The sequence below is a fragment of the Giraffa tippelskirchi genome, chromosome 13 (genome assembly GCF_054371585.1).
Source record: "Giraffa tippelskirchi isolate mGirTip1 chromosome 13, T2T-mGirTip1v1.2.pri, whole genome shotgun sequence".
Lineage (NCBI taxonomy): Eukaryota > Metazoa > Chordata > Mammalia > Artiodactyla > Giraffidae > Giraffa > Giraffa tippelskirchi.
In genome coordinates, this window is record NC_137287.1 from 27,502,802 (window position 1) to 27,526,514 (window position 23,713).

The following is a 23,713-nucleotide window of genomic DNA, read 5'->3' on the forward strand; positions in this document are numbered from 1 at the left end:
CTGCTGCTGCTGCTGCTGCTAAGTCGCTTCAGTCGTGTCCGACTCTGTGCGACCCCATGGACGGCAGCTCACCAGGCTCCGCTGTCCCTAGGATTCTCCAGGCAAGAATACTGGAGTGGGTTGCCATGACCCTCTCCAGGGGATCTTCCCGACCCAAGGATCAAACCAGCATCTCTTATGTCTCCTGTATTGGCAGAAGGGTTCTTTACCAATAGCGCCACCTGGGAAGCCCAAGACTCATACATATATGGAATGAACACTTGTCAAAAATGTATTTAACCCATTAAAGAGGGAACCAGTAGGATGGTAAAGCTCATTCCCAGAGCATTTAAGGAACTGGACTTCTGGGTACTCTTTAATAAGACTCTTAGGATAAGATTGCTAGGTTAGATAGACAGGTGGTTAACAGCCTCTAAGGCAATGAAACCATCACCTTTAGGGTTACCCTTTGGAATAGACAAAATCTGCACGCCAACATGTAATTTCATAGTGTCAGTGCTCTAATTAAATAGTAAATAATAACCCAGTCAAGTACAGACACCCTCCCAGATGATGAAATAATATTAATGCTTGGGCACATTGTTAAACAGTGTCCCAGGATGACGTGGAAAGAACGTGCTTGCTCTACCCCCTTCCTTTATTTCTGATTTTTAGTTAATTTTTATTTTAAAAGCATAATAAAAGACTCTGGTGGCTTCTTAGGAACACATTCAGCTGACTTTTTTCCCCACTACTTCGTATTTGCCGCGGTATCACGGCTAATAGTCACTGAATGGTTACTAGACATTATGCACTATGATAATTTCTTTTTAAATTTTTTTTTTAATTTTTACTTTTTTTGGCCATGCTGAGTGGCTTGGGTGATCTTAGTTCCCTGACCAGGGATCAAACCCGGGGCAGGGCAGTGAAAATGCCAAGTCCTTACCACCGGACTGTCAGAGCATTCCCATGATAACTACTCTGTCGGGCTTAGCTCATTTACTTTTCACCAAAAAATCCCTAGGAGGTAATTCATTCTGAGGAAAACAACTGTGGTATAATAAAAATTATATATTTGGTCTTTGTTCCTGCTTCCTGGCACAGAACTCCTAAAAACTCTTAAGACTTTCCTGAGTGATGTGTTATTCATAATAATATTTATAATAATCTCCTCTGATTATTATGCTGGCATAAACACCTGAGTTTATGCCAGCATGACTCAGGTGGGGCCCCTAGGTAGCTTCAGGTGGGGGCTGGTCACCATGTAAGCAGATAGGGTAGGGGGCACCCTGGAGAAAGAGAACCAAGCACGGTTTTCTTGACAGAAGAGAAGCCATTTTTGACTAAAGCCATTTTGTGATCTAAGCCTGGCCACAATGCTTGTCCTTAAACAGGTCTCAGTAATTAATGATCTTAAGGCAACAAAAGAATGCAGACACAAATGGCAGTTATCAGGCAAGAGAAAAGACACCCAATTCTGTTTTGATGGTAAAGATTAGCCTGATACAATCAACCACCAGATCTACTGGAACCTAAGGGATAATGATGTTGACTTTTTCTGATCCTCATGACTTCAGTATCAACTAAAGCTTGGACTCTCCCCTTCATGAAATATGCATGTGCTCTTAGCTTAAAATGTTCCCAGTTATGCTGTTCAGGGAGACACTGCTTTGGGAATGATCCCAAATGCTCTCCTTACTTGCTGCAAGTAATAAATCCTTCCGTCTCCCAATCTTTGGCTTGGTTGTGTTTTTTTGGCTTTGAAACAGGAGGGAAGGGGGCTGGACACAACATTTGAAAGAATGGTACAGCCATAGGACATGACAATAAGTGGTTAGAACTAACTAGATCCAAGATGGCAGAAAAATTCAACTTCCACCAGTCCTTGAGCCTCAGTACACACTCACTGTAACAGATCAGCAAGCTATTTTATAAATGACATTCCCACAGATGCCATGACAGTTCCAAGGCTGAACAAAAAGTGTGCAGTGGCCCAGTTCCCGGAAATCCCCACACCTTCCCCCAAATAGCTGGAGTACCCTTCCCACTAATTAGCCTATGAAATTGTTGCTGTTTAATCACTAACTCATGTCAGACTCTTTGCCACCCTATGGACTGCAGCACATCAGGCTTCCCTGTCCTTCACTGTCTCCCAGAGTTTGCTCAAACTCAGGTCCACTGACTTGGTGATGCCTTTCAACCATCTCATCCTCTGTTGCCCCCTTCTCCTCCTGCCTTCAATCTTTCCCAGCATCAGGGTCTTTTCCAATGAGTCAGCTCTTCGCATCAGGTGACCCAAGTATTGGAGCTTCAGCTTCAGCATCAGTCCTTCCAATGAATATTCAGGGTTGATTTGCTTTAGGACTTTACCCGCCCCTATAAAAACTGACAACCCCTGTACCCTGGTGCCTCTAGCCTTCCAAGAGGTCCCACACTCTGTCTGTGAAGTGTATGTCTCTCTAAATAAATCTACTTCTTACCCACCATTTTGCCTCTCACTGAATTCTTTCTGCAATGAGACATTAAGAACCTGAGCTTCATTAAGTCGTAAAAGCAGATGTCTAATCTCAATTAAAAGACTATGAGTTTCTGGTCTTTTAATCTAAGCCACACGGTTTCAGCTTGACACCCACCAAGAGGAGAACTCAGTTTTTCGGGGGACAACCAGGAAGACCAAACACGGTATTAGAAGGTGGGTACTTCCAGCCCCACCTCTGGAGAGAAGAGGTGGGATGCAGGTTGAGTTATAGAAATTCTGGCATATGTACACTCAACGCCTGATTCACCTTGTTGTACGGCAGAAACCAACACAATATGGTAAAGCAATTACCCCCCAAATAAGAATAAGTTAAAAAAACCTCTTAAACAATGAGATTTGTGGGGGTTCTGGTTTGGGGGACACAGTGATCTGCTGAGAAGGTGTGCCCCACAAGGAAGTGGAAGTTCAACATGCTCACCCCCTCCCCTACGCTTTGCCCAAATGGAGCTCCTTCACTTGGCTCTTCCGAAATTGTAGCCTCTATTTTTTTTTTGTAGTCTTTATAATAAACCTGTAAATGTAAGTAAAATGTTTTCCTGAGTTCCATGAATCATTCCAGCAAATGATCAAACCTTGTGTGTATGTGTGCGGGGGTCATAGAAACCCCCAAATTTGTAGTTGGCTGGGCAGAAGTGTGGGTGGCTTGGGACTTGTGACAGGCATCTGAAGGCTATCATGTGGGATGGAGCCCTTTTAGTGGTGGGATGAGATCTGAACTCCAGGTCAGCATGTAACTGGATTATTGGATATCCAGTTGGTGTTAGAGAATTGGAAAACTGATGTGTAAAACGGACACATATTTGGTGTCAGAAAGAGTGATAAAGTTAATTCCTATATCAGAACCCACAAAATAGAGGCTGGCCCAGTGGCTGGGCCCACATCACACATCCAGACCTAAGTCAGTCTGTATTTACGGGAACCCAGTGTTGAAGAATCCTAACACACACCAATCGTCAACCTCCAACACAGCTGGAGCGTGCAGATGTGCTCAGTCACTTCCGTCGTGTCCGACTCTGAGTCTATAGACCGTAGCCCGCCAGGCTCCTCTGTCCATGGGGATTCTCCAGGCAAGAATACTAGGGTGGGTTGCCATTTCCTCCTCCAGGGGATCTTCCCAACCAGGGATTGAACTCGCATCTCCCGCATTGCAGACAGATTCTTTACCATCTGAGCCACTTGGGAAGCCCAGGTTCATCGGTATCATTTTTAAATTTTTGACATTAGAAAACTTTAATATAAAATTTTTACAGCAGCATAAACAGAAGAACCAATATTTTTCCTTTTTAAAAGACATGAAAATAAATTTTTAATGCGTTCCTAAATATTACCTAAAATCATTCCAACAGGTACCCTACTTTGGGAAAAACTGGACCAAATGAATCAAAGTCCCACAAGCCAAGACCTCAACCCAGGACCCATCTCCAAATCCAGTGCTGCTGATCACTTGAGCATGCCCTGGCTCAGGTTAACTCTGTCGGGGGAGCAAGCAGAAATAACAGAGTCAAGGCAGACGACAGATGGCCAGAAGGCTTACTCCTCCAGACAGTTAATGAAACCATGGGCAAGGATCCCTGAATTTAATCACCAGAGCACCGAGAAGACCTACTCTAAATCGTTCTAGGAGCAGATGGAGTTTTTCCTCCAGAATAGCTCAAGGCCATTTGTGGTGGCCTAAGGGGCAGTGTTAGTACTCAGAGACAGTGGAACAGCCACAGATAATCATCATCTTTTAGGGGGAAGGACGATGCCGAGGTCCCTTGCCATCAGCCGGCATAGTTCAAGTCAAGCTAAAATGCCAGTCTAGTCAGGCTTTTCTAAAGTGTTGCTTTCAAAGTGAAAAGTAGATCTCACTTTGTGCCTGTGCTCAATCAATCAGCCGTGCCTGACTCTTTGCAACCCCATGGATTGCAGCACGCCCAGCTTTCCTGTCCTTCACCATCTCCTGGAGTTTGCTCAAACTCATGTTCATTGAGTCAGTGATGCCATCCAACCATCTCATCCTCTGTTGCCCCCTTGTCTTAAACAATTACTACCCTTAAATCCAAGAATCCCTCTCAGTTCAGTAAAGAAGTTCAGAAATCCCACGTCTTCCAACTCTCGGCTTGCTCGCGTGATTTCTTAAAATTAAAAAAGAGACCCTGTGTTGAGTTTTAGGGGTTGAAAACACGTGGGCAAAGAAATGAATTGAAAGTGAGCATTACTGAGTGATTATAAATTCTGCTTCTAGTTATGTGCCTTTAGAAAGCTTATAAATGTAACTTTCTTGATAAACATAGCACCGCTTTCAATTAAAGGCTTAATCAATGAACTTCTATAATGGATGTGATGATGAGGACAACAGATGGCACTGGGATTCTCGGACACCCTGGGAGACCACAAACATACATTTCATTTTGATTCTGATCACGAGCTAAGCTACAGGAGAGAGAGGTACTTATTGCTGTGCCAACACAGACACATTTTATACCTTCACTCAATTTCATCATTAAAAAATATGGCAAGAAAGCAAGATGAGTCATCTGCAAGCAGCTGACAGACACTTGGGTTCTATTTCATTTAGGGAAGAGGTGAAGGAACATATATGGAAGGTATGGGGAGAATCATCCAAAGTGTTTTCAAACTCTCAATGGTCAAGCCACACTCTGGACTGATTCACTCTGAATCTGGAAGTAAGACCCAGGTATCAGCATCTTCTCTAAAGCTCTCCAAGTGATTCCTTGGCTCTGGGTGAGTCAAGGTTGAGCCAGTGATTTGAGGAGAACGGCCAGCCTAGAGCAAGACAGACAAGTTTCACGGCCTCCAGCCACTGGCTGCTTCTGTAAAGCTTCTTGATGTGTATCTTTGCTTAAAAAATAATTTCATTTATTTATTTTTGGCTGGGCTGGGTCTTTGTTGCTGCGCACAGGCTTTCTCTAGTTGCGGCAAGTGGGGGCTACTCTCTGGTTGTGGAGTGTGGGCTTCTCATTGTGGTGGCTTCTCTTGCTGCAGAGCACGGGGTATATAACAGGCAGGCTTCAGGAGCTGTAGCATGTGGGGTTCAGTAGTTTCTGTTCCTGGGCTCCAGAGAGCAGGTTCAGCAGTTTTGGCACCCGGGCTTAGATGTGCCACGGCACATGGAATCTTCCTAGATAAGGGATCAAAATTGTGTCTCCTGCATGGGCAGGTGGATTCTTTACCACTAAGCCAGCAAGGAAGCCCTCTTGATGGGTTTCAAGGCTCAATCAGGGAAGCAGAACTACCATGAGTTTTGGGGCAAGGGATGCATTATAGGAATTAGATTGGTCACAATCATGGGAGCAGCCGGTGAGGTGGAGGTCGGCAGGGGGGAAGGTGAGGACCAGAGGAGACATCGGGTTACCCATCTGAGAGGTCAGGCGCGTGCATCTGGTTATGGTGGGGCTGCAGGTCTATGCAAGTCTGTTGCCTTGTCTGCCCGGTATCTAGAAGACATGGGGCCATGTTTGGCCAGCAGGTCAGGCAATCTGGAAGGCCAGCTGGACAGGAAGCAGTGGGCAGTGAGGACGAGCCGGAACTGCCCCCATGCTCCAACCGTGGCCCCCTCAAAGGGTCAACACTGCTGCTTCCCTTCTGCCTCCCAGAATCACCCATTTTTATTTTTAGTTTTTCATAATTTTAGCTAACATTGCATACTTTATGACAAGTCTGGAGAGGGCTGTTCTAAGTACTTTTAGATTTAATTTCTTTTTTTTAAATAATGTGCACCTTTTTTATTTAGTATCACAACATTTGTGATAATGGCAACCCACTCCAGTATTCTTGCCTAGAGTATTCTGTAGACAGAGGAGCCTAGTGGGCTGCTGTCCATGGGGTCGCACAGGGTCGGACACGACTGAAGCGACTTAGCATGCATGCATACATCAGAGAAGGAAATGGCAACCCACTCCAGTATTCTTGCCTGGAGAATCCCAGGGACAGAGGAGCCTGGTGGGCTGCCGTCTATGGTATCGCACAGAGTTGTATACGACTGAAGCGACTTAGCAGCAGCAGCAGCAACACTTTTTTTTTTTTTTTTTTTGGAGTATAGTTGCTTTACAGTGCTGTGTTATTTTCTGCTGTACAGCAAAGTGAATCAGCCACGTGTATACATATAGCCGCTCTTCCTTGGATTTCCTTCCCATTTTGGGCCACCAGAGAGCACAGAGTAGAGTTCCCTGTGCCACACAGTCAGTTCTCATCAATTATCTATTTTGTCTCCCACCTTTTACTTGGAATCATACAGGGAAAGGGATTCTGGGAAGTAGAGCTCTTAGCATAGTTACGTTTTCCATAGAACATTTCAGCACAGACTAGAAGGAGTAGATAAAGATAGTTTAGGAAAGGTGTCAGAAATCAGAGGAATGCTAATACCTTAATAGTTGGTACCCAAATTCCTCTTAGGGAGGAAATGTTTTTTCTGGGAATCATAGTTTGACAAACTCTTGGGGTAGCATTCCCGAGAGCCCAGACACCTTTTGGTGCCAGGACTTCTCAGAAGAGCGTGAAATTGCTCTTCGTGGGGCAGGAAGAGGCAAGTGTCTTAGTTGGAATGGAGGGAGCTGAGAAATACAAGAGCAAGGAAGAAGATGAGACTGGCTCAAGAAAAAAAGAACTGCTTTGTGCAGGCTGATGAAAAAGACCTTATTAGCCAGGAATATAAAATGTGGATTTTTAAATAGTTTGTAAAGAGCTCGGTGCCACCCCTTCTGTGATCCTTAGTTCTACAACTCCTCAAATGACCTGTGGGAGTATCACAGGGCTTTGTTTTGATTTGTTGTTACGGAAACTGAAGCATCTGTGTTTCACATCCACACAGATGGTGGTATAGAACCCAGGAAACCAAGCCCAGGGGCAGAGAGGATATAAGAGGGAACCTGCTAGGTATTCAGAGACCACTGTCATGGATTTTGGTTTTCCCCAGGTTGTGGCATCATGGGTGGGAGGTACTTCTCCAAGGGTCTGGAGAGTAGGTACCCAGGGTAGAAGAAGATGTGGCATCTTACACAGATCCAGTTCAGCAGGGCAGCCTGAGGAGCAGAATGGGAATGTCATGGCCAAGTTCATTCTCTGCTTTGGGGGACCCTAGTCTCCCTTGTTTGTTGCTCTTACAGCAGTGGTGCTGTCTTTCCCACCAAAGTATGGTTTTCTCTAGTCATCCACAGTCTTTGGTTTGCAAATCTCCCATCAGTTCAGTTCAGTTCAGTCGCTCAGTCGTGTCCGACTCTTTGCAACCCCATGAATTGCAGCACGCCAGGCCTCTCTGTCCATCACCAACTCCCGGAGTCTACCTAAACCCAAGTCCATCGAGTCGGTGATGCCATCCAACCATATCATCCTCTGTCATCCCCTTCTCCTCCTGCCCCCAATCCTACCAAGCATCACGGTCTTTTCCAATGAGTCAACTCTTCGCATGAGGTGGAGTTTCAGCTTCAACATCAGTCCTTCCAATGAACACCCAGGACTGATCTCCTTTAGGAGATCACCTAACCACAAAAGGGCTTCCCTAGTGGCTCAGATGGTAAAGAATCTGCCTGCCATGCAGGAGAGCTGGGTTCGATCCCTGGGTCGGAAAGATCCCCTGGAGAAGGGAATGGCAACCCACTCCAGCATTCTTGTTGGAGATTCCATGGACAGAGGAGCCTGGAGGACTAGAGTCCATGGGGTCACAAAGAGTCAGACACGACAGAATGACTAGCACTTTTGTTCACTTTCATCACCTAACTGGTCCAGTCTCTCTGTATTCCAGGAGAGAGACTGATTGGCCCAGGCTAAGCCAATCTGGACCAATTAGCTCTGGCCTGGAGGAGGGGAGTGGGGAGAGGCCAGAACCCCCCACATGTGGAGCTGATTCTCTAAGGAGGGCAGTGGGGCTGGGAGGCAACCACTGGTGCTTCGTAAACAGCCAGCTCTGAGTCAAGCTCCTGGAGTTAGAATCCCAAATCCTCCTCATTCTTAGCTTAATCTCATTTGTAAAATGAGACTCTTATTAGTACCTGCCTCATCAGGTTGCTTTGAAGACGAAACCCAGTGATCCACAGAAAAAATGTAGCATTGTGCCTGGCACATGTATATGCTCAAGATTCATTAGATGAAGTAGTAAGAATGACAGCATTGAGAATTGACCGTAGCATCTCAGCACCCGCTACTCCACCCCTTCACCCATCTGAAGCTTCCATCTTTTACTCTGGACATCTCCAGATTTGGTCTCCTCCCCTGGACTGTTAGGGCAAGTCCTCATACGTATTATTGACTGCATGTGCTTACTAAATGAAGGAAGGAATAAAGAAGTGCTTGGATATCCCTATGTATGGAAACTCATGACTTCCCAAGGTTCCAACTTTTGTAATTCCAAGTGTTTGCTAAGGCCCCTCTTATGCTGGGATGGTTAACTGGATTCTCTGCAGCATTTGTGATTCTAGTTCCACAAAGAAGAAACCAACTCGCTCCTCCACATGACAGTTCTTCAGATGTTTCGAAATGGATCTCAGATGCCCTTGCATCACCTCCTCTCCAGTCTGTATGTACCTTCCTATCATGGAAGAGACCTTCATTCCACCCTCCAATCTCCTCCCTTCTCCTGTGCCCCCTCTTCAAAATAAAAGCCAATCACATGAGCCGGATGTCTGCTCTTACTAAGCATCTGTTCATTTCCAAACTCAATTTCTTCCTGTAAGAAAGGAAAGTAACATTTAATGAGCATCTATATTGTGGTAGGCACTAATGTCTGTGTGTGGGGCACTTAATAACGTGATTGCTTTTACTCCTCAAAATCACCTTAGGAGAGGTTACTTAGCTGCATCGCCATTTGACGAATGAGTTAGCCAAGGCTCAGAGAGGTTAAGGTATCTGTTCAAGATTGCACAGCATACAAATGGCAGAGTTAGAGTTCAAAGGTAGGTGTAATATCATCTAGAGAAAGTTACAGGCCTTTCCTTTTTATCAGAAAATAACTGTCAAAGAACCAAGACATTTAGTAATGAAAAAAAAAAACAAAAAAAACAGGCTGCCTGTCCTCTGGCAGGACCCAAACTGGGAGGGTCTTAGATTCTCCTAATCTAATTTGAAACCCCTGAGGAGTTTAGGGGACTGAGGACAGAAGGACAAGAGTTCCAGGCCAGAATTCCAAGAGGAAAAATCTATGTAACTGATCACTCAATGACCAGCAGCCAATTAAACAAAGCAAAAGATATAAATCAGGATACTGTCTTAATGAGTAGCTATGGCGACTTCCTTAGTGGACCAGTGGTTAAGACCTCGCCTTCCATTGCAAGGGATGTAGGTTCGATCGGGTAGCTAAGATCCCACATGCCTCCTGGCTAAAAAGCCAAAACATAAAACAGAAGCAATACTGTAACAAACTCAATAAAAGACTTAAACAAAACGAGTAGCTATGCTGTGTAGACCCAAAACAGGAAGGCAAATCTACTAAGGTGTCTGTATTTTTTCCCTTCCTGTTTCTCTTTTGAGCAGCCTGTCCTGAAGATGTCAACAGTGGGCTGGTTCTCATCTGAAGAGAGATGAGGCACAGGCAAGCATTATCTGATTTGGGGCTAAGTGCAGAGCAAAGAGCCGAGTCCTCAATTGAGGTCATCAAGTGATACGGACAAGCACCTCTCAACCCCAGCTGCCACTCACATCAGCAGTTTTCCAGAGACAAGCAAAGAGCGGGGAAAACCCTGCATTGTCAGGCACTCATGACTGAGCCTGCGTGCTCTCTCTGTCTCCTAAGATGCTTTTTCCTTGGGAGATTTCAAAGAATGATGAACACTCAGCATCAGATGAAGCCATGCAGGTCCTCCATGTGGTGTATGCTGCCTTCCCCTCAGCTCGACCTTGCCATGGACATCCCTTGTCACTGTTGCTGCCACCCTGGGAGTCCAGCTCTGCACTAGGCCCTTCAATGAATTGCCATGGTCTCTTAAGGTGGTCAGCTGAACAATGTCCCTCCAAGATATCCCCACTCTAATTCCCAGAACTTAACACATTACCCTAGATGGCAAGTGGGACTCTGCAGGTGTGATTCAATTAGGGATCTTGGGAGGGGGAGGTTATCTTGGATTATACAGGTAGGCTGATGCCGGCAGAGATTGGATGGTACCACCTGCGGTCTTTGAAGGTGGAGGAAGGGACCACCAGCAGGGAACGTAAGACAGAAGGCTCTGGAAGTGGGAAAGAGCTCGGAAAAGGATCCTCCCCTTGGAAAATAAGTCTCCAGGAGAAGCTTGGCCCCGCCAACACTTTGATGGCAGAAACCCACTGCAGACTTCTGGTCTCTAGAATGACAAGAGAATAGGTGTGGAGGTGTTGGTTTCTTTTGCCTCACCATATGGCTTGCAGGGTCTTAATTACCCAGTCAGGGATGGAACCCAGGTTCTGGGCTGTGAAAGTTCAGAGTCCCAACCACTGGCCCACTAGGAAGTCACCAACTTTGTATAGTTTGTTACAGCAGCCACAGGAAACTCATACGCTTTGTAAAGTGCACAGCAAGCTGCTGCACCACAGTCCCCCTCTGTAGGAAAACTGTGGATGGAACCACTGGAAATGAGTCAGGCACTAAAAACAGAAGGGAAGTCAAGCCCTTGCTCATTTATTAGGTATCTATTCACGGAGCACCTACTCTGAGACGGGCCACGTGTTGGGTGCTGCCTACACTGTGAGGAGTTTAAACAGTTCAGCCTGTATCCTCATCAAGGCTGAGGCGAGCAGGAGAGAGATGGGGAACACGGACTTGCATTGATAAGCACAGATTTATAAACGGAGGAAAAAAGACCTTGGTGACCAGGACAGGATGGGACCCAGACTGGAAAGTGCTAGGAAGCCTTCCCCTAGGAAACGACCCTGGATCTGAGCCCTGGGGGGAGGGGGAGAGTTAACCAGGCTGGAGCAGGAAGGGGGGGCATCTAGATAGAAGGAACAGCCCGGACGAAGGTTGCCATGGAAGAGGAGCGACTGAAAGGAGGTCCATGGCGAGCAGAGGTGGGGGCTACAGGGGGAGAATGGATGAAGATGAGAAGGTGGGAGACGGGGCGGCAAGAGACTGATGTGAACATTCTGGAATATGCTTCCTGATGCTCATGTGTGAGAGTTTCTTCCGTGATGAGGGTGATGCTCTACAAAGAACAACAGCTTTCTACTAGGATAGCCATTAGCCAGAATTGACTAAGGACCGTTTGAAATGTGGCTAGGACTACTGAAGGACTGCGTTTTGAGTTTTATTTAATTGTAACTAATTTAGTTGGGGCTTCTCTGGTGGCTCAGTCGGTAAAGAATCTCCCTGCAACTCAGGAGACCTGGGTTCAATTCCTGGGTTGGGAAGATCCCCTGGAGGAGGGCATGGCAATCCCCTCCAGTATTCTTGCCTGGAGAATCCCATGGACAGAGGAGCCTGGTGGGCTACAGTCCATAAGGTCACAAAAAGCTGGACACGACTAAGCATAGCACACAGTAATATTGAAATAGTAAAGTTGAAATAGTCACATGGGGCTTGTGCATACCCAATTTTACACAATAGCTCTAGGCTGGATATAGATATTGATAGATAGATATAACCTTATAAGGATTTACAGGATTACAGAGGCTAAGTCCCAAGATCTATAGTCACCAACCTGGAGACCCAGGAGAACTAAAGGTGTAAGTCCCAGTCCAAAGCTGGCAAGCTCCACACTCCAAAAGAGTTGATTTTTCAGTTCAAGTCCAAAGGTAGGAGGAAAAGATTGACACCCCAGCTCATGCAGTCAGGCAGGCAAAGTTCCTTCTTGCTTCCTGCGCTTCTCAGGTCTTCAACGGATTGGGTGAGGCCAACCCACATTAGGGAGGTGCAATCTGCTTTACTTTACTCAAGTCTGTGGTTGTTGTTCAGTCACTCAGTCATATCCAACTCTTTGCGACCCCATGGACTGCAGCACACTAGGCTTCCCTGTCCATCACCAATTCCCGGAGCTTGCTCAAACTAATGTCCATCAAGTTGGTGATACCATCCAACCATCTCTTCCTCTGTCATCCTCTTCTCCTCCTGCCTTTCCCAGCATCAGGGTCTTTTCTAATGAGTCAAGTCTGTGGGTTCAAATGTTAATTTCATCCAGAAACATCCTCACAGGCACACCCAAAATAATGTCTAAACAAGTATCTGGGTGCCCCAGAGCCCAGTCAAGATGATACATAAAAGTAACCATCATAAGAACCTAATACAGGGCTCCCCTTCCCAGCTCACCAGAGCCCAGGGGAGATCCTCGGGGCCAAGGGCATGAAACTCTTTATGGTAAGACAGTCAAAGCTCCCAGAGAGAAGATCTTCCTTTCCCAAAGCTTGTTCTAATTTTGAGAGGCAACAAGGAGCAGCAGACGCCTGTCCAGTGGGGGATATTTTTTCTCTATTTGATCAGCCAGGTCCCTACCCTTATCCCTACCTCCCCATACACTTAAGAATTCAGAAGGGGGTCCTTCCATTCAGAGGTCTCACCTGGAACACTCACCCTCCATCCTCTTTCCTCATCTGCTTTCATCTTCCCTTAAGGCCTCCTTGCTTTTTTCCTTCCTCAGCTCCTCACATTCTGGTATATTTTGTCCAAGATAAATTGCTTTTTAGATCTTCTGCAATTAAAGGCATCTCTTCCCACCACCTGATATGTACAGTGGCTCCAGCAACGGTGACCTGTTCTTAGGAGATGCTATTTAAAACCCAGGGTGCAACCAGAGTGACGCAGAACTGCCAAACGTGGCTGAGAAGTGTCAAGTTACATAAATGCACATGCTTCATTTTGTCTTTGGCTTGAAGCTTTTCCTAACAGGCTTCAGCATTATCAGCTCATTAAAGGTAGAAAGGAGGCAGGTGTATCAAAATATTTTAAAATAACAACAATAATAAAGTCAAGTCCCCAGAGCAGAGTTGGACTTGATGGGTAAGAGCCACCCCCAGATCTTAGGGGAGAGGTGGTTTTCTGGGTCTTCTCTGGAGGTAACTAAGCAGCCCTGATCCTTTTCCCTCAAGGCATGGTATTAACAGTTAAAGGAGGGAAGGGAATTTTGGTTTGCTTGTAACCTAGAAAGAGTCACCTACTTTCACGTGTCCTCTCTTTCCATCCCTTGAGACAATGCTGTCAGGGAAGCATCAACACCCCATTGACCAGAGGGGAAAACTGAGGCTGGAATAGGGCAAGATTTGCTCCAGTTCCCAGAGTCAATAAGAAATAGAACTGGGGTTCAAAACCAGCTGAGAGACCTAATAGCTTGATGGTTGAAATCATGGACTCTGGACTCAGAGTGCTGGGTTATATCACTGTCTGCTGTTTCGTGGATGCTGAAGAACCCTAGGCAAGTTACATAACCTCTCTGTACATTAGTTTCCTCATTTATAAAGAGGGCAGGGAGGATGTTGTATGTCGATTAAGTTGTAGTGAGGAAAGCACTTAGAACACTGCCCAACACAGCAAGTATTTGAAAAGTTGCTGTTTACAACTCATGAACCCTCTACCACCATACCCTGAATCTCTCCAGGTTCTAGGGCCCGAGTGCCTCACCACACTTGGTTCTTCTTTTTATTATTTTTTTGATTTTTATTGGAGTATAGTTGCTTTACAGGAAATAGACCCTGAATATTCACTGGAAGGACTGATGCTGAAGTTGAGGCTACAGTCCTTTGGCCACCTGATACATAGAGCCAGCTCACTGGAAAAGACCCTGATGCTGGGAAAGATTGAGGGCAAGAGGAGAAGGGGGCAACAGAGGATGAGATGGTTAGTTAGCATCACCAACTTAATGGACATGAGTTTAAGCAAATCCCAGGAGATAGTGAAGGACAGGGAAGCCTGGCATGCTGCAGTCCATGGGGTTGCAAAGAGTTGGACACAAGTGAAGGACTGAACAACAGTAAGTGTTGCTTTACAACGCTGTGTTAATTTCTACCATACAGCAAAGTGAATCAGCTATACACACGTGTACCTATACACACGTCCCCTCTTTTTCGGACTTCCTTCCCATTTAGGTCACCATAGAGCATTGAGTAGAATTCCCTGTGCTATAAATAAGTTCTCATTATCTATTTTATACATAGTATCAATAATAACGTATACATGTCAATCTCAGTCTCCCAATTCATCCCGCCCCCTCCTTTTCCATCTGGTCTCCATACATTTGTTTTCTACGTCTGTGTCTCTTATTTCTGCTCGGTCCTTCTTAATAAAACAAAGTTGCTGGGGTCCAAGCCCAGAGTCTGGAGATACTGGAACTCAAGGACTGTGCTCCTGAAATCTCTCCTTCACACATCCATCTCTGCCGCCCGCTGCAGCTCTGATTCTTATTAATTAGAAAATACTGCTGCCCAGAGCACAGTGTAAAATGAAGATAACCGCCCCCTCCCTCACCTTCAAAGATAGCTAATTATCTGAAACCCAGATAAACAGCAGGACCAGGCTTGCAGAGATGATGCAGAAGAGCTGAGGCGGGCCGGCAGGGGCTGCAGGAGGAGTTATGGAAAGCTAATGGTGTGAGTCAGTGCTGGAATCAAGGGTGAGAAAATGAATCTGGGGTTGTCAACAGCCTCCGCAGGCCAGGGTGGCGAGAGGCATGGGGACGGGGCCGCAGTGGGAGGGAATGGCAGGTGGGTGGCATCGGGGGTCAAGGACGGAACAAAGGAGGCTTCAAGTTTCACCTTCTGGACATTTGCCGCCAATTAAAGAGGCGTTTTTCGTGATACTGAGGCGTTTATTGCCTGTTTCTAATGAAGCTCATAAAATTGCCAGATTTCAAAAAGGAGATCTCTAAACGCCAGTTTAGAAAGCAGGAGACCAGTGAAGGGAAAACAGTCAGAGCAGATGCACCTGGTGTGTGGTGGAGACATGCGCCCGCTGGGGTCACTCATAGCCCTTCTCTGAACCTGACTTCGTGAGCCTTATTTAGGGTGACAGGTATGCTGGGGGCGCACCTGACTGGTCCTTCCATTAGCAAGCACTTTTTATGGGTTATATGATAATGTGTGCACAGGGCTCTGCACAGGCCTTACCCACAGTGAGGGTTCTACAAATGTTGACTCTTGTGGTCCCCAAGGACCCTTAGAGGAACAGGGCACTACTGCAAATTCCCAGCAGGTTGACTTGAAAACCTTGACTAAGTTGGAGCTCATTTTAGGCTTCAAATAAATCATTTCTCTCCAGAGAAAGGGTATGAAAAAGTCCAAAGCCTGATGCATCAGAATCATTTCTGTTTCCGCCCAATTGCATTCAAGATGGCGGAATAAGATGACATCCAATGTGGGATTGTGGGGTTGGGGACCTCCCAGCAGGAGTCTGTCTTTGCATTCTAGAAGAGTGAGGCGAAGAGGAAAGGCGTCCTTCTGCTGGGAATAAGTAAGAGGCTAACTTAGGGTTCAGGGCTCTGGCCCTGAGAAAGACACCTTGAGTTCAAATCCCAGTTCCCCCTCTACAAGCTGGTGACCTTGAAAAAGGTATTTCACCTCTATAATTTCAGTTTTCTCATTGGTAAAGCAGAAGGAATAGAACCCACCCCCTCAGAGTGGGTTTATGAGGATTCAAAAAGTTAAAATAAGCGAGCAAATGTGTACAACACACACAGCATGTGTGCAATATACCACTACCAGAGGTAAACAGCAGTTCTTCTGAAAGCTGTCGTGTGCCCAAGGATGCAGACAAGGACAGGAGAGAGCCAGTGTGATCCTGAGCCCACTTCCTGTGAGTTCACGTTAGTTCCCCGGGAGGGACAGGGAGGCAGAACTAGCAAAAGCCATGAGTCCCAGAGGAGAGGGCAAGACACGGAGAGAAAACAGAAACCCATGAAGGGACAATGCTGATCTCCGAGGGTGTTGGGATAGCAGCCTTTAGATCCAAGAAAGAGTCAGCACAGCAGGAGACAGTCAAGTGAGAAGACACCCTCTGCCATGAAACATGATCTGACTCACACAGACTCCAGAGGAGCCGAGGGGTAGGAACCGGATTACTTCCGAGCAGGTGTGACAAAACCAATCTCGTCCTGGTTATTACAGCTACAGTTACTGGGGCTGCTTCACTCAGGGGCTGTCACATTTCTCTCACTTGGAGCTTCCCACCTGAGCCTGTAAATGCTTCAGTTCAGTTCAGTCGCTCAGTCGTGTCCGACTCTTTGCGACCCCATGAATCGCAGCACGCCAGGCCTCCCCGACCATCACCAACTCCCGGAGTTTACCCAAACCCATGTCCATCGAGTCGGTGATGCCATCCAGCCATCTCATCCTCTGTCGTCCCCTTCTCCTCCTGCCCCTAATCCTTCCCAGCATTAGGGTCTTTTCCAACGAGTCAACTCTTTGCATGAGGTGGCCAAAGTACTGGAGTTTCAGCTTCAACATCAGTCCTTCCAATGAACACCCAGGACCTATCTCCTTTAGGATGGACTGGTTGGATGTTCTCGCAGTCTGAGGGACTCTCAAGAGTCTTCTCCAACACCACAGTTCAAAAGCATCAATTCTTCGGCGCTCAGCTTTCTTCACCGTCCAACTCTCACATACATACATGACCACTGGGAAAACCACAGCCTTGACTAGACAGACCTTTATTGGCAAAGTAATGTCTCTGCTTTTAAATATGCTACCTAGGTTGGTCATAACCTTCCTTGCAAGGAGTAAGTGTCTTTTAATTTCATGGCTGCAGTCACCATCAGCAGTGATTTTGGAGCCCAAAAAAATAAAGTCTGACACTGTTTCCACTGTTTTCCCATTCATTTCCCATGTAAATGCTTAGTACAGTCTAAAATTCTATTTCCCCCATATCCTATGCAAAGGGGTCTCTTGTGTGTGTGTGTGTGTGTGTGTGTGTGAAGGGAAGCTATTAGGGTAAGGATGGAGTGTGAAAGAACAATTTTTGCACATTCATCGAATACAAATTGGCCTAATAAGTGCTGGGCATTGCTCAAGATTCTGGGAGAATTCAACAGAGAAGACGATGGATCAGATCTCTGCCCTCAAGAGTTCACACACTTCAAGGCATCGTCTTAGGAAATACATTCAGAGCTTCCTTTCTTCCTTCATTCTTTCCTTCCTTCCTTCTTTCCCTCCTTCCTTCACTCATTCACTCACTTAATAAAAACTCTGGACTCAGACTGCATCCTACCTTAGCTACTTATTAGCTAATGCAGTCTTGGGTCAGTTTCTTAACCTCCAATTCTTTCTTCTCTAAAATGGAGACAAGACTAGGACCCACCTACACCTTAAACCCTATAGCAGTGTGAAGGCCTGGCTTTGAGAAAGAGCCAGGAAACCAAATTCCAGAAGAGTCCACACCCAGCCCCTTAGCCCAGGAGGCCACAGATGAGGGATGAGGTGTCTGTCCAGGTCTGAGTGGGCCATGATTTCTACCTGGCCATCTTGGAGTCCACTATGCATCTCTGAGATCGATCAAGTTCTGTGCCTCCTGGCAAGGCTACATACTCTAAAGGCGGGGCTTGGGGAGGAGTCCTCACTGTTATCCACCACTGTCTGCAGGCTGTTAGCAAGACTTCCCAGGGCCAAGAAGCCAGCCCCTCCCTGGGAGTATGTCACTGAGCCTCTGAAATATGTCCTGACAGCATTGGCATCCTTCTGTATATTTTGGATAATTTGATTTATCCAAGTGTCTGCTGTTGACATTTGTCTCTAAGCGATCAGACTCACGAGCATGATGGGGAAATTTAGTGAGGTCACAAGTCAAGAGCTTATGCAGGCCTGGCCCAGGGCTGGAGCTTGCATGTTGGCCTGTCATGTCTCTGAGCACTTGACGTGTGTGTGCCAGATAAGGGGATAATATGTACACACACACATACACAATGCAAAGATCAGGAAATGCTCAGTGAGAGCCATTGTTGCAAAAGCAACCTTGGCTCCTCTGAGCACCTGCAGGCTGAAGAGAGCCCTTCGAGCCCTGCAGTACTTTAAAGCAGTGCTCACGTTCTCTGTCTCCCTTCCTTTTAAAACATGGGGAGTGTATTGTCAACGCTAGTGATTTTTTTTTAAATTGGGGTATAGTTATTTACAATGTTGTGTTAGTTTCTGCTATACAACAACATGAATCAGTTATATGTATACACATATCCCCTCCCTTGTGGACCTCCCTACCCCTAATTCCACCCCTCTAGGTCACCATAGCACTGAGCTGAGCTCCCTGTCTATGCTTCAGGTTCCCACTAGCCATCTATTTTACACATGGTAGTATATGTATGCCATTCTAATCTCTCAATTTATCCCACCCTTAGTGATATGTGTTTAATGTTAGAAAAAATCTGTAGATAAGAACAGAACCTTAATTATAATTTTAGAACCAAATATAAGTTCTACGCTCTTTGAGAATGTAAACAATAAAAATAGGAAAAAAAAACCAAGAAAGCAAGACCCAGACAGTAATTTAATCACCTTTTATCGGGTTTTATATTGACTAACAGTTATATACTAAGAAATAGGGCATTCCAGGAGGCTAGGAAGATCCGCTGGAGGAAGAAATGGCAACCCACTCCAGTATTGCTTGCCTGTAAAATTTCATGCACAGAGGAGCCGAGCAGGTTGCAGTCCATGGGGTCGCAGAGTCGGACACAACTGAGCGACTGAGCACACAGGAATAAGAAATAGAGGAACAGATACCCACTTCTCGAGGCAGTAGTGAGAATGTGCCTGGCACAGTTATAAACAGTAAATGTCAGGTTCCTGGGCATCCTCCCCCTCCTCACTCCTTCCTTTTCTTGGCCACTTCCCCCAAGCACTTACATAAACCTGAGCTCAGATTCCCGTCGGACCAAGACTTCCCGGAGACGCTGGATTTTCGCCATCTCTAGCTCAATCTCCTCTGGCCTCATGGTTGTCTCTGCCATGGAGATGATGTCCAGCTGATCTGTGCAGGAGATACAAAATGCAGGCGTCAAGACCCTGAGGGCTGTATGGGTTTTTCAAGAATTCCCTTTGGGACAGTCCCTGCCTTGCTCCAGCAAGCTTCACACCCCAAGAAGGCACACGGATCTTTGCCAGTGTTGCAAGTCCCTATCTGTGAGCAGGCCCTTTAGAAACTATTAAGCACGTTTCCATGGGAACCCTGTTACAAGGCAGCAGAAGGCTCAGGCGGGGTCACCCAAACCTGTTCGAGGTTATAACGTGCCCTTGGCAGTCCCTGCCTGGTCCCAGCTTCTGAGTCTCAGTCCCTTTGACCATGGCCATTCATCCTGTCCCAGTCTCCAAGACCAGCGTTTTTAGGCAGAAAAATGGGTGTGATAATTACTTTTAGCAATACCATTAATAATTATCTTATCGGAATACTTAGTAATGTAAGTAATAGTAACATGAAATGATACAAGTTTGTCATAGAAAATTCAGATAATAGAGATAAGCAAAGAAGAATGAGGTAAAAAGTCATCTACAACCTCTCTGCCCAGAGGGAACCACATTTTGATGGACATTCTTCTGACCTTATATTGATAGTTATATATATATATATATATATATATATAGTCATATAAGTAAAGCCATACATCAAAAAAATATAAGACCATATATATGCCACACACACATAGAACCATATAATTATCAAATGTATAGAAAGACACTATATACGTGTGTGTGTGTCTATGTGTGTGCACTCAGTTGTGTCCAACTCTTTGTGACCCCATGGACTGTAATCTGCCAGACTCCTCTGTTCATGGGATTTTCCAAGCAAGAATACTGGAGTGAGTTGCCATTTCCTCCTCCAGGGGATTTCCCCAACTCAGGGATCAAACCCATGTCTCCTATATTGGCAGACAGATTCTTTACCAACTGCACCACATGGGAAGCGCTTACATATATATGCCTGTATACAAATATATCTGCATGTATGTATGTATATATGCCCCCTTCATGGATCCCAGCCTTGTTGTGTTAAAGGGGCTTGTGTAACTCAATGAAGCTAGGAGCCATGCTGTGCAGAGCCACCCAAAATGGATGGGTCATAGTGAAGAGTTCTGACAAAATGTGGTCCACTGGAGCACATGGTATTCTTGCCTGGAGAACCCCATGGACACGGGGTATGAAAAGGCAAAAATGATATGATGCTGGAAGATGAATGCCCCCAGGTCAAGAAGGTATCTAGTATGCTACTGGGGAATAATTGCGGGAGGCAATTATTACATGAATTTGAGCAAAATTCTGGGAGACAGTGGAGGACAGAGGAGCCTGGCGTACTAGAGTCCCTGGGGTTGCAATGAGTCAGACATAACTTAGTGACTGAACAACAAGGTATATATGCATGTATACTAGTTCACTAAGGGCTACCATAACAAAACAGCAGAAGCTGTGTAGCTCAAACTATAGTCATTTATTCTCTCCTGGTTCTGGAGGCTAGAATTTCTAGATCAAGGTCTAGCAGGGTGAGCCTCTGGTGAAAACTCTCTTCCTGGCTTGCAGATGGCCACCTTCTCACTGTACTCACTTTGTGTGCATGCAGAGAGAACTCCCTGGTGTCTCTTCTTAGAAAGACACTAATCCTATGAGATCGGGGCTCAACTTTTAATGATCTCATTTAATCTCAGTACTGAGCACCGAAGAACTGATGCTTTTGAACTGTGGTGCTGGAGAAGACTCTCGAGGCTCCCCTGGACAGCAAGGAGATCAAACAAGTCAATCCTAAAGGAAATCAACCTTGAACATTCATTGGAAGGACTGATGCTGAAGCAGAAGCTCCAATCCTTTGGCCACCTGATGGGAAGAACTGACTCATTGGAAAAGACCCTGATGCTGAGAAAGATTGAAGGTAGGCGGAGAAATGGGCAACAGAGGAATGAGATGGTTGATATGGCATCACTGACTCAGTGGACATGAGTTTGAGCAAGCTCTGGGAGATGGTGAAGTACAGGGAAGTCTTATGTGCTGCAGTCCATGGGGTTGTGAAGAGTTGGATAGGACTTAGCAACTGAACAACAACAACTTTCCCATCTCCACTCCAAATCAGCCTCACTGCGGATTAGAGCTCCAACATATGAATTTGTGGGGGATATAAACACTCAATCCATAACACTATGCATGTATGTGGATCTATGTGTATACATATCTCCTCATATACTGACATTAACATTTTTGTGTACATTCTTCCAATGCGTACATATGGTAATTTATGTGATTATATATACTATATATGTAGTATGCATATATAGGGTGACATATGTGGTTTTATATACATGTGTTTTATATGTATAATGTTATATATAAACACAGGCATATTTTTTTAAAAGAGTGCAAAAACACATATCAAGATGTGAGTAGTTCAAGATGTTATGTGCATATATATGTATGCTGCTGCTGCTGCTAAGTCACTTCAGTCATGTCCGACTCTGTGCGACCTCATAGACGGCAGCCCACCAGGCTCCCCCGTCCCTGGGATTCTCCAGGCAAGAACACTGGAGTGGGTTGCCGTTTCCTTCTCCAATGCATGAAAGTGAAAAGTGAAAGTGAAGTCGCTCAGTCGTGTCCGACCCTTAGAGAGTCCATGGACTGCAGCCTACCAGGCTCCTCCGTCCATGGGATTTTCCAGGCAAGACTACTGGAGTGGGGTGCCATTGCCTTCTCCAATGTATGTATGCAGTCCATAGGGTCGCAAAGAGTTGGACACGACTGAAGTGACTTAGTATGTGCATGTGTGCATGCACATACTAAGTCACTTCAGTCGTGTCCAACTCTTTGCGACCCTATGGACTGTATTCCTCCAGGCTCCTCTGTCTGTGGGATTCTCCAGGCAAGAATACTGGAGTGGATTGCTGTGCTCTCCTCCGAGGATCTTCCTGACCCAGGGATTGAACCTGCATCTCATTTATGTCTCCTGCATTGGCAGGTGGGTTCTTTACCACTAGAATCACCTGGGAAGCCCTATATATAATATATGTATACACACACACATACCATCATGGAGGTCTGGGTTTTGTAATATAAAGTTAGGATCTCAGCATTTTATTACCTGCTCATTTCACTGAACATTCCATGAGCATTTCCACACGTCCTTGGATGCTCTTCCCCAGCAGCAGTGTGAAAGGCTGTGTGGTTTGCTATTTGTGGCTGTGTCATGAATCACTTCACCAACCCCCAGACACTTAGGTTGGTTGCCATTTCCCCCACTAGAAGCAGCTCTGGGATGAGCATTCTCAGAGATAAATCTCTGCGTGCATCTAAGAGGTGCCTTTAGGCCACATCTCCAGAGTGAATGGCTGGGTTTTAAAGGATGCACTAGTCGGACGACCCTTCATCGGTAAAGAAGACATAGGGGAGGGAATGTTCTTGCTTTACTCTGAAGCCAACATCACATTCTCTGCATCTGCTAATTCCTTCCACCCTGGGCTGTTGTGAGGATTGAATTAACAGAGACACGCCATGCTTGATGCACAGTTACAATTACCTTTGTTATCACCACGGTCTGCCACACCATCTCTCTCTCTCTTTTTTTTCAGTTGCAGGATGAATCTTGCGACATACGAACTCTTAGTTGCAGCATGTGGGATCCAGTTCCCTGACCAGGGATTGAACCCGGACCCCTTGCACTGGGAGCACAGAGTCTTAGCCACTGGACCACCAGGGACTCCCCACGCCATCTCTTTTTAATCCTTACCACAAGCCAGAAGTATTGGGATGTTCTGTTTCTTAACAAACACTTTTCGTTGTTTGTTGTTCCTTATTTGTTGGCTCAAAGCTGGTAAGAGAAGGGGCTGAGCCTCTCAAACACGTGCTCTTTGTCCCATCATGGCTGCCCCTTCCCCGCACAGGTGTGCTGAGTTCAACAGCCCCATGTGTTCACACCTTGAGTCTAGGATGGTATCTTTCCTGTGGCTACCACAAACTGGGTGCTTAAGACAAGAGGAGTTTATTCTTTCACAGTCTGGAGGCCAGAGGCAGGTCTGTGTTTTCTCCAAAGGCTCTAGGGGGCAGCTCCCTCCTCGCCTCTTCCAGATCCTGGTGGCTCCTGGCAATCCTCGGCTTGTGGCATCATCACTCCAACCTCTGCCTGTTTCCCTGTAGCCTTCTCCCACGTGGCTCTGTGTGTCCTTCTCGGTCCTCTGTTTCATTGGCCCACCCTAATTCAGTGTGACCTCATTCTAATCTTCAATTACCCCTGCAAAGCCCTTATTTCAAAAGACCTTATTTCACATTCTGAGGTCCTGGGCAGATATGAATTTTGGAAGGACACTATTTAGTCCACTACAGTGATGAATGGCCACAAGCTTGCAAGCTCCCTGACAGCGA

At 46.0% G+C, this 23,713-nt stretch overlaps 1 protein-coding gene across 2 annotated transcripts in view; it reads right to left on the minus strand.

Annotated features, from left to right (window-relative positions):
* Positions 1-23,713, minus strand: part of BMERB1 (bMERB domain containing 1) — a 158,151-nt gene that overhangs the window by 34,147 nt on the left and 100,291 nt on the right. For both annotated transcript variants that reach the window (XM_081556307.1, XM_081556306.1), the window contains exon 2: positions 19,229-19,352. In XM_081556307.1, coding sequence (XP_081412433.1) covers positions 19,229-19,352 — 124 coding nt within the window. The remainder of the gene's footprint in view (positions 1-19,228; positions 19,353-23,713) is intronic.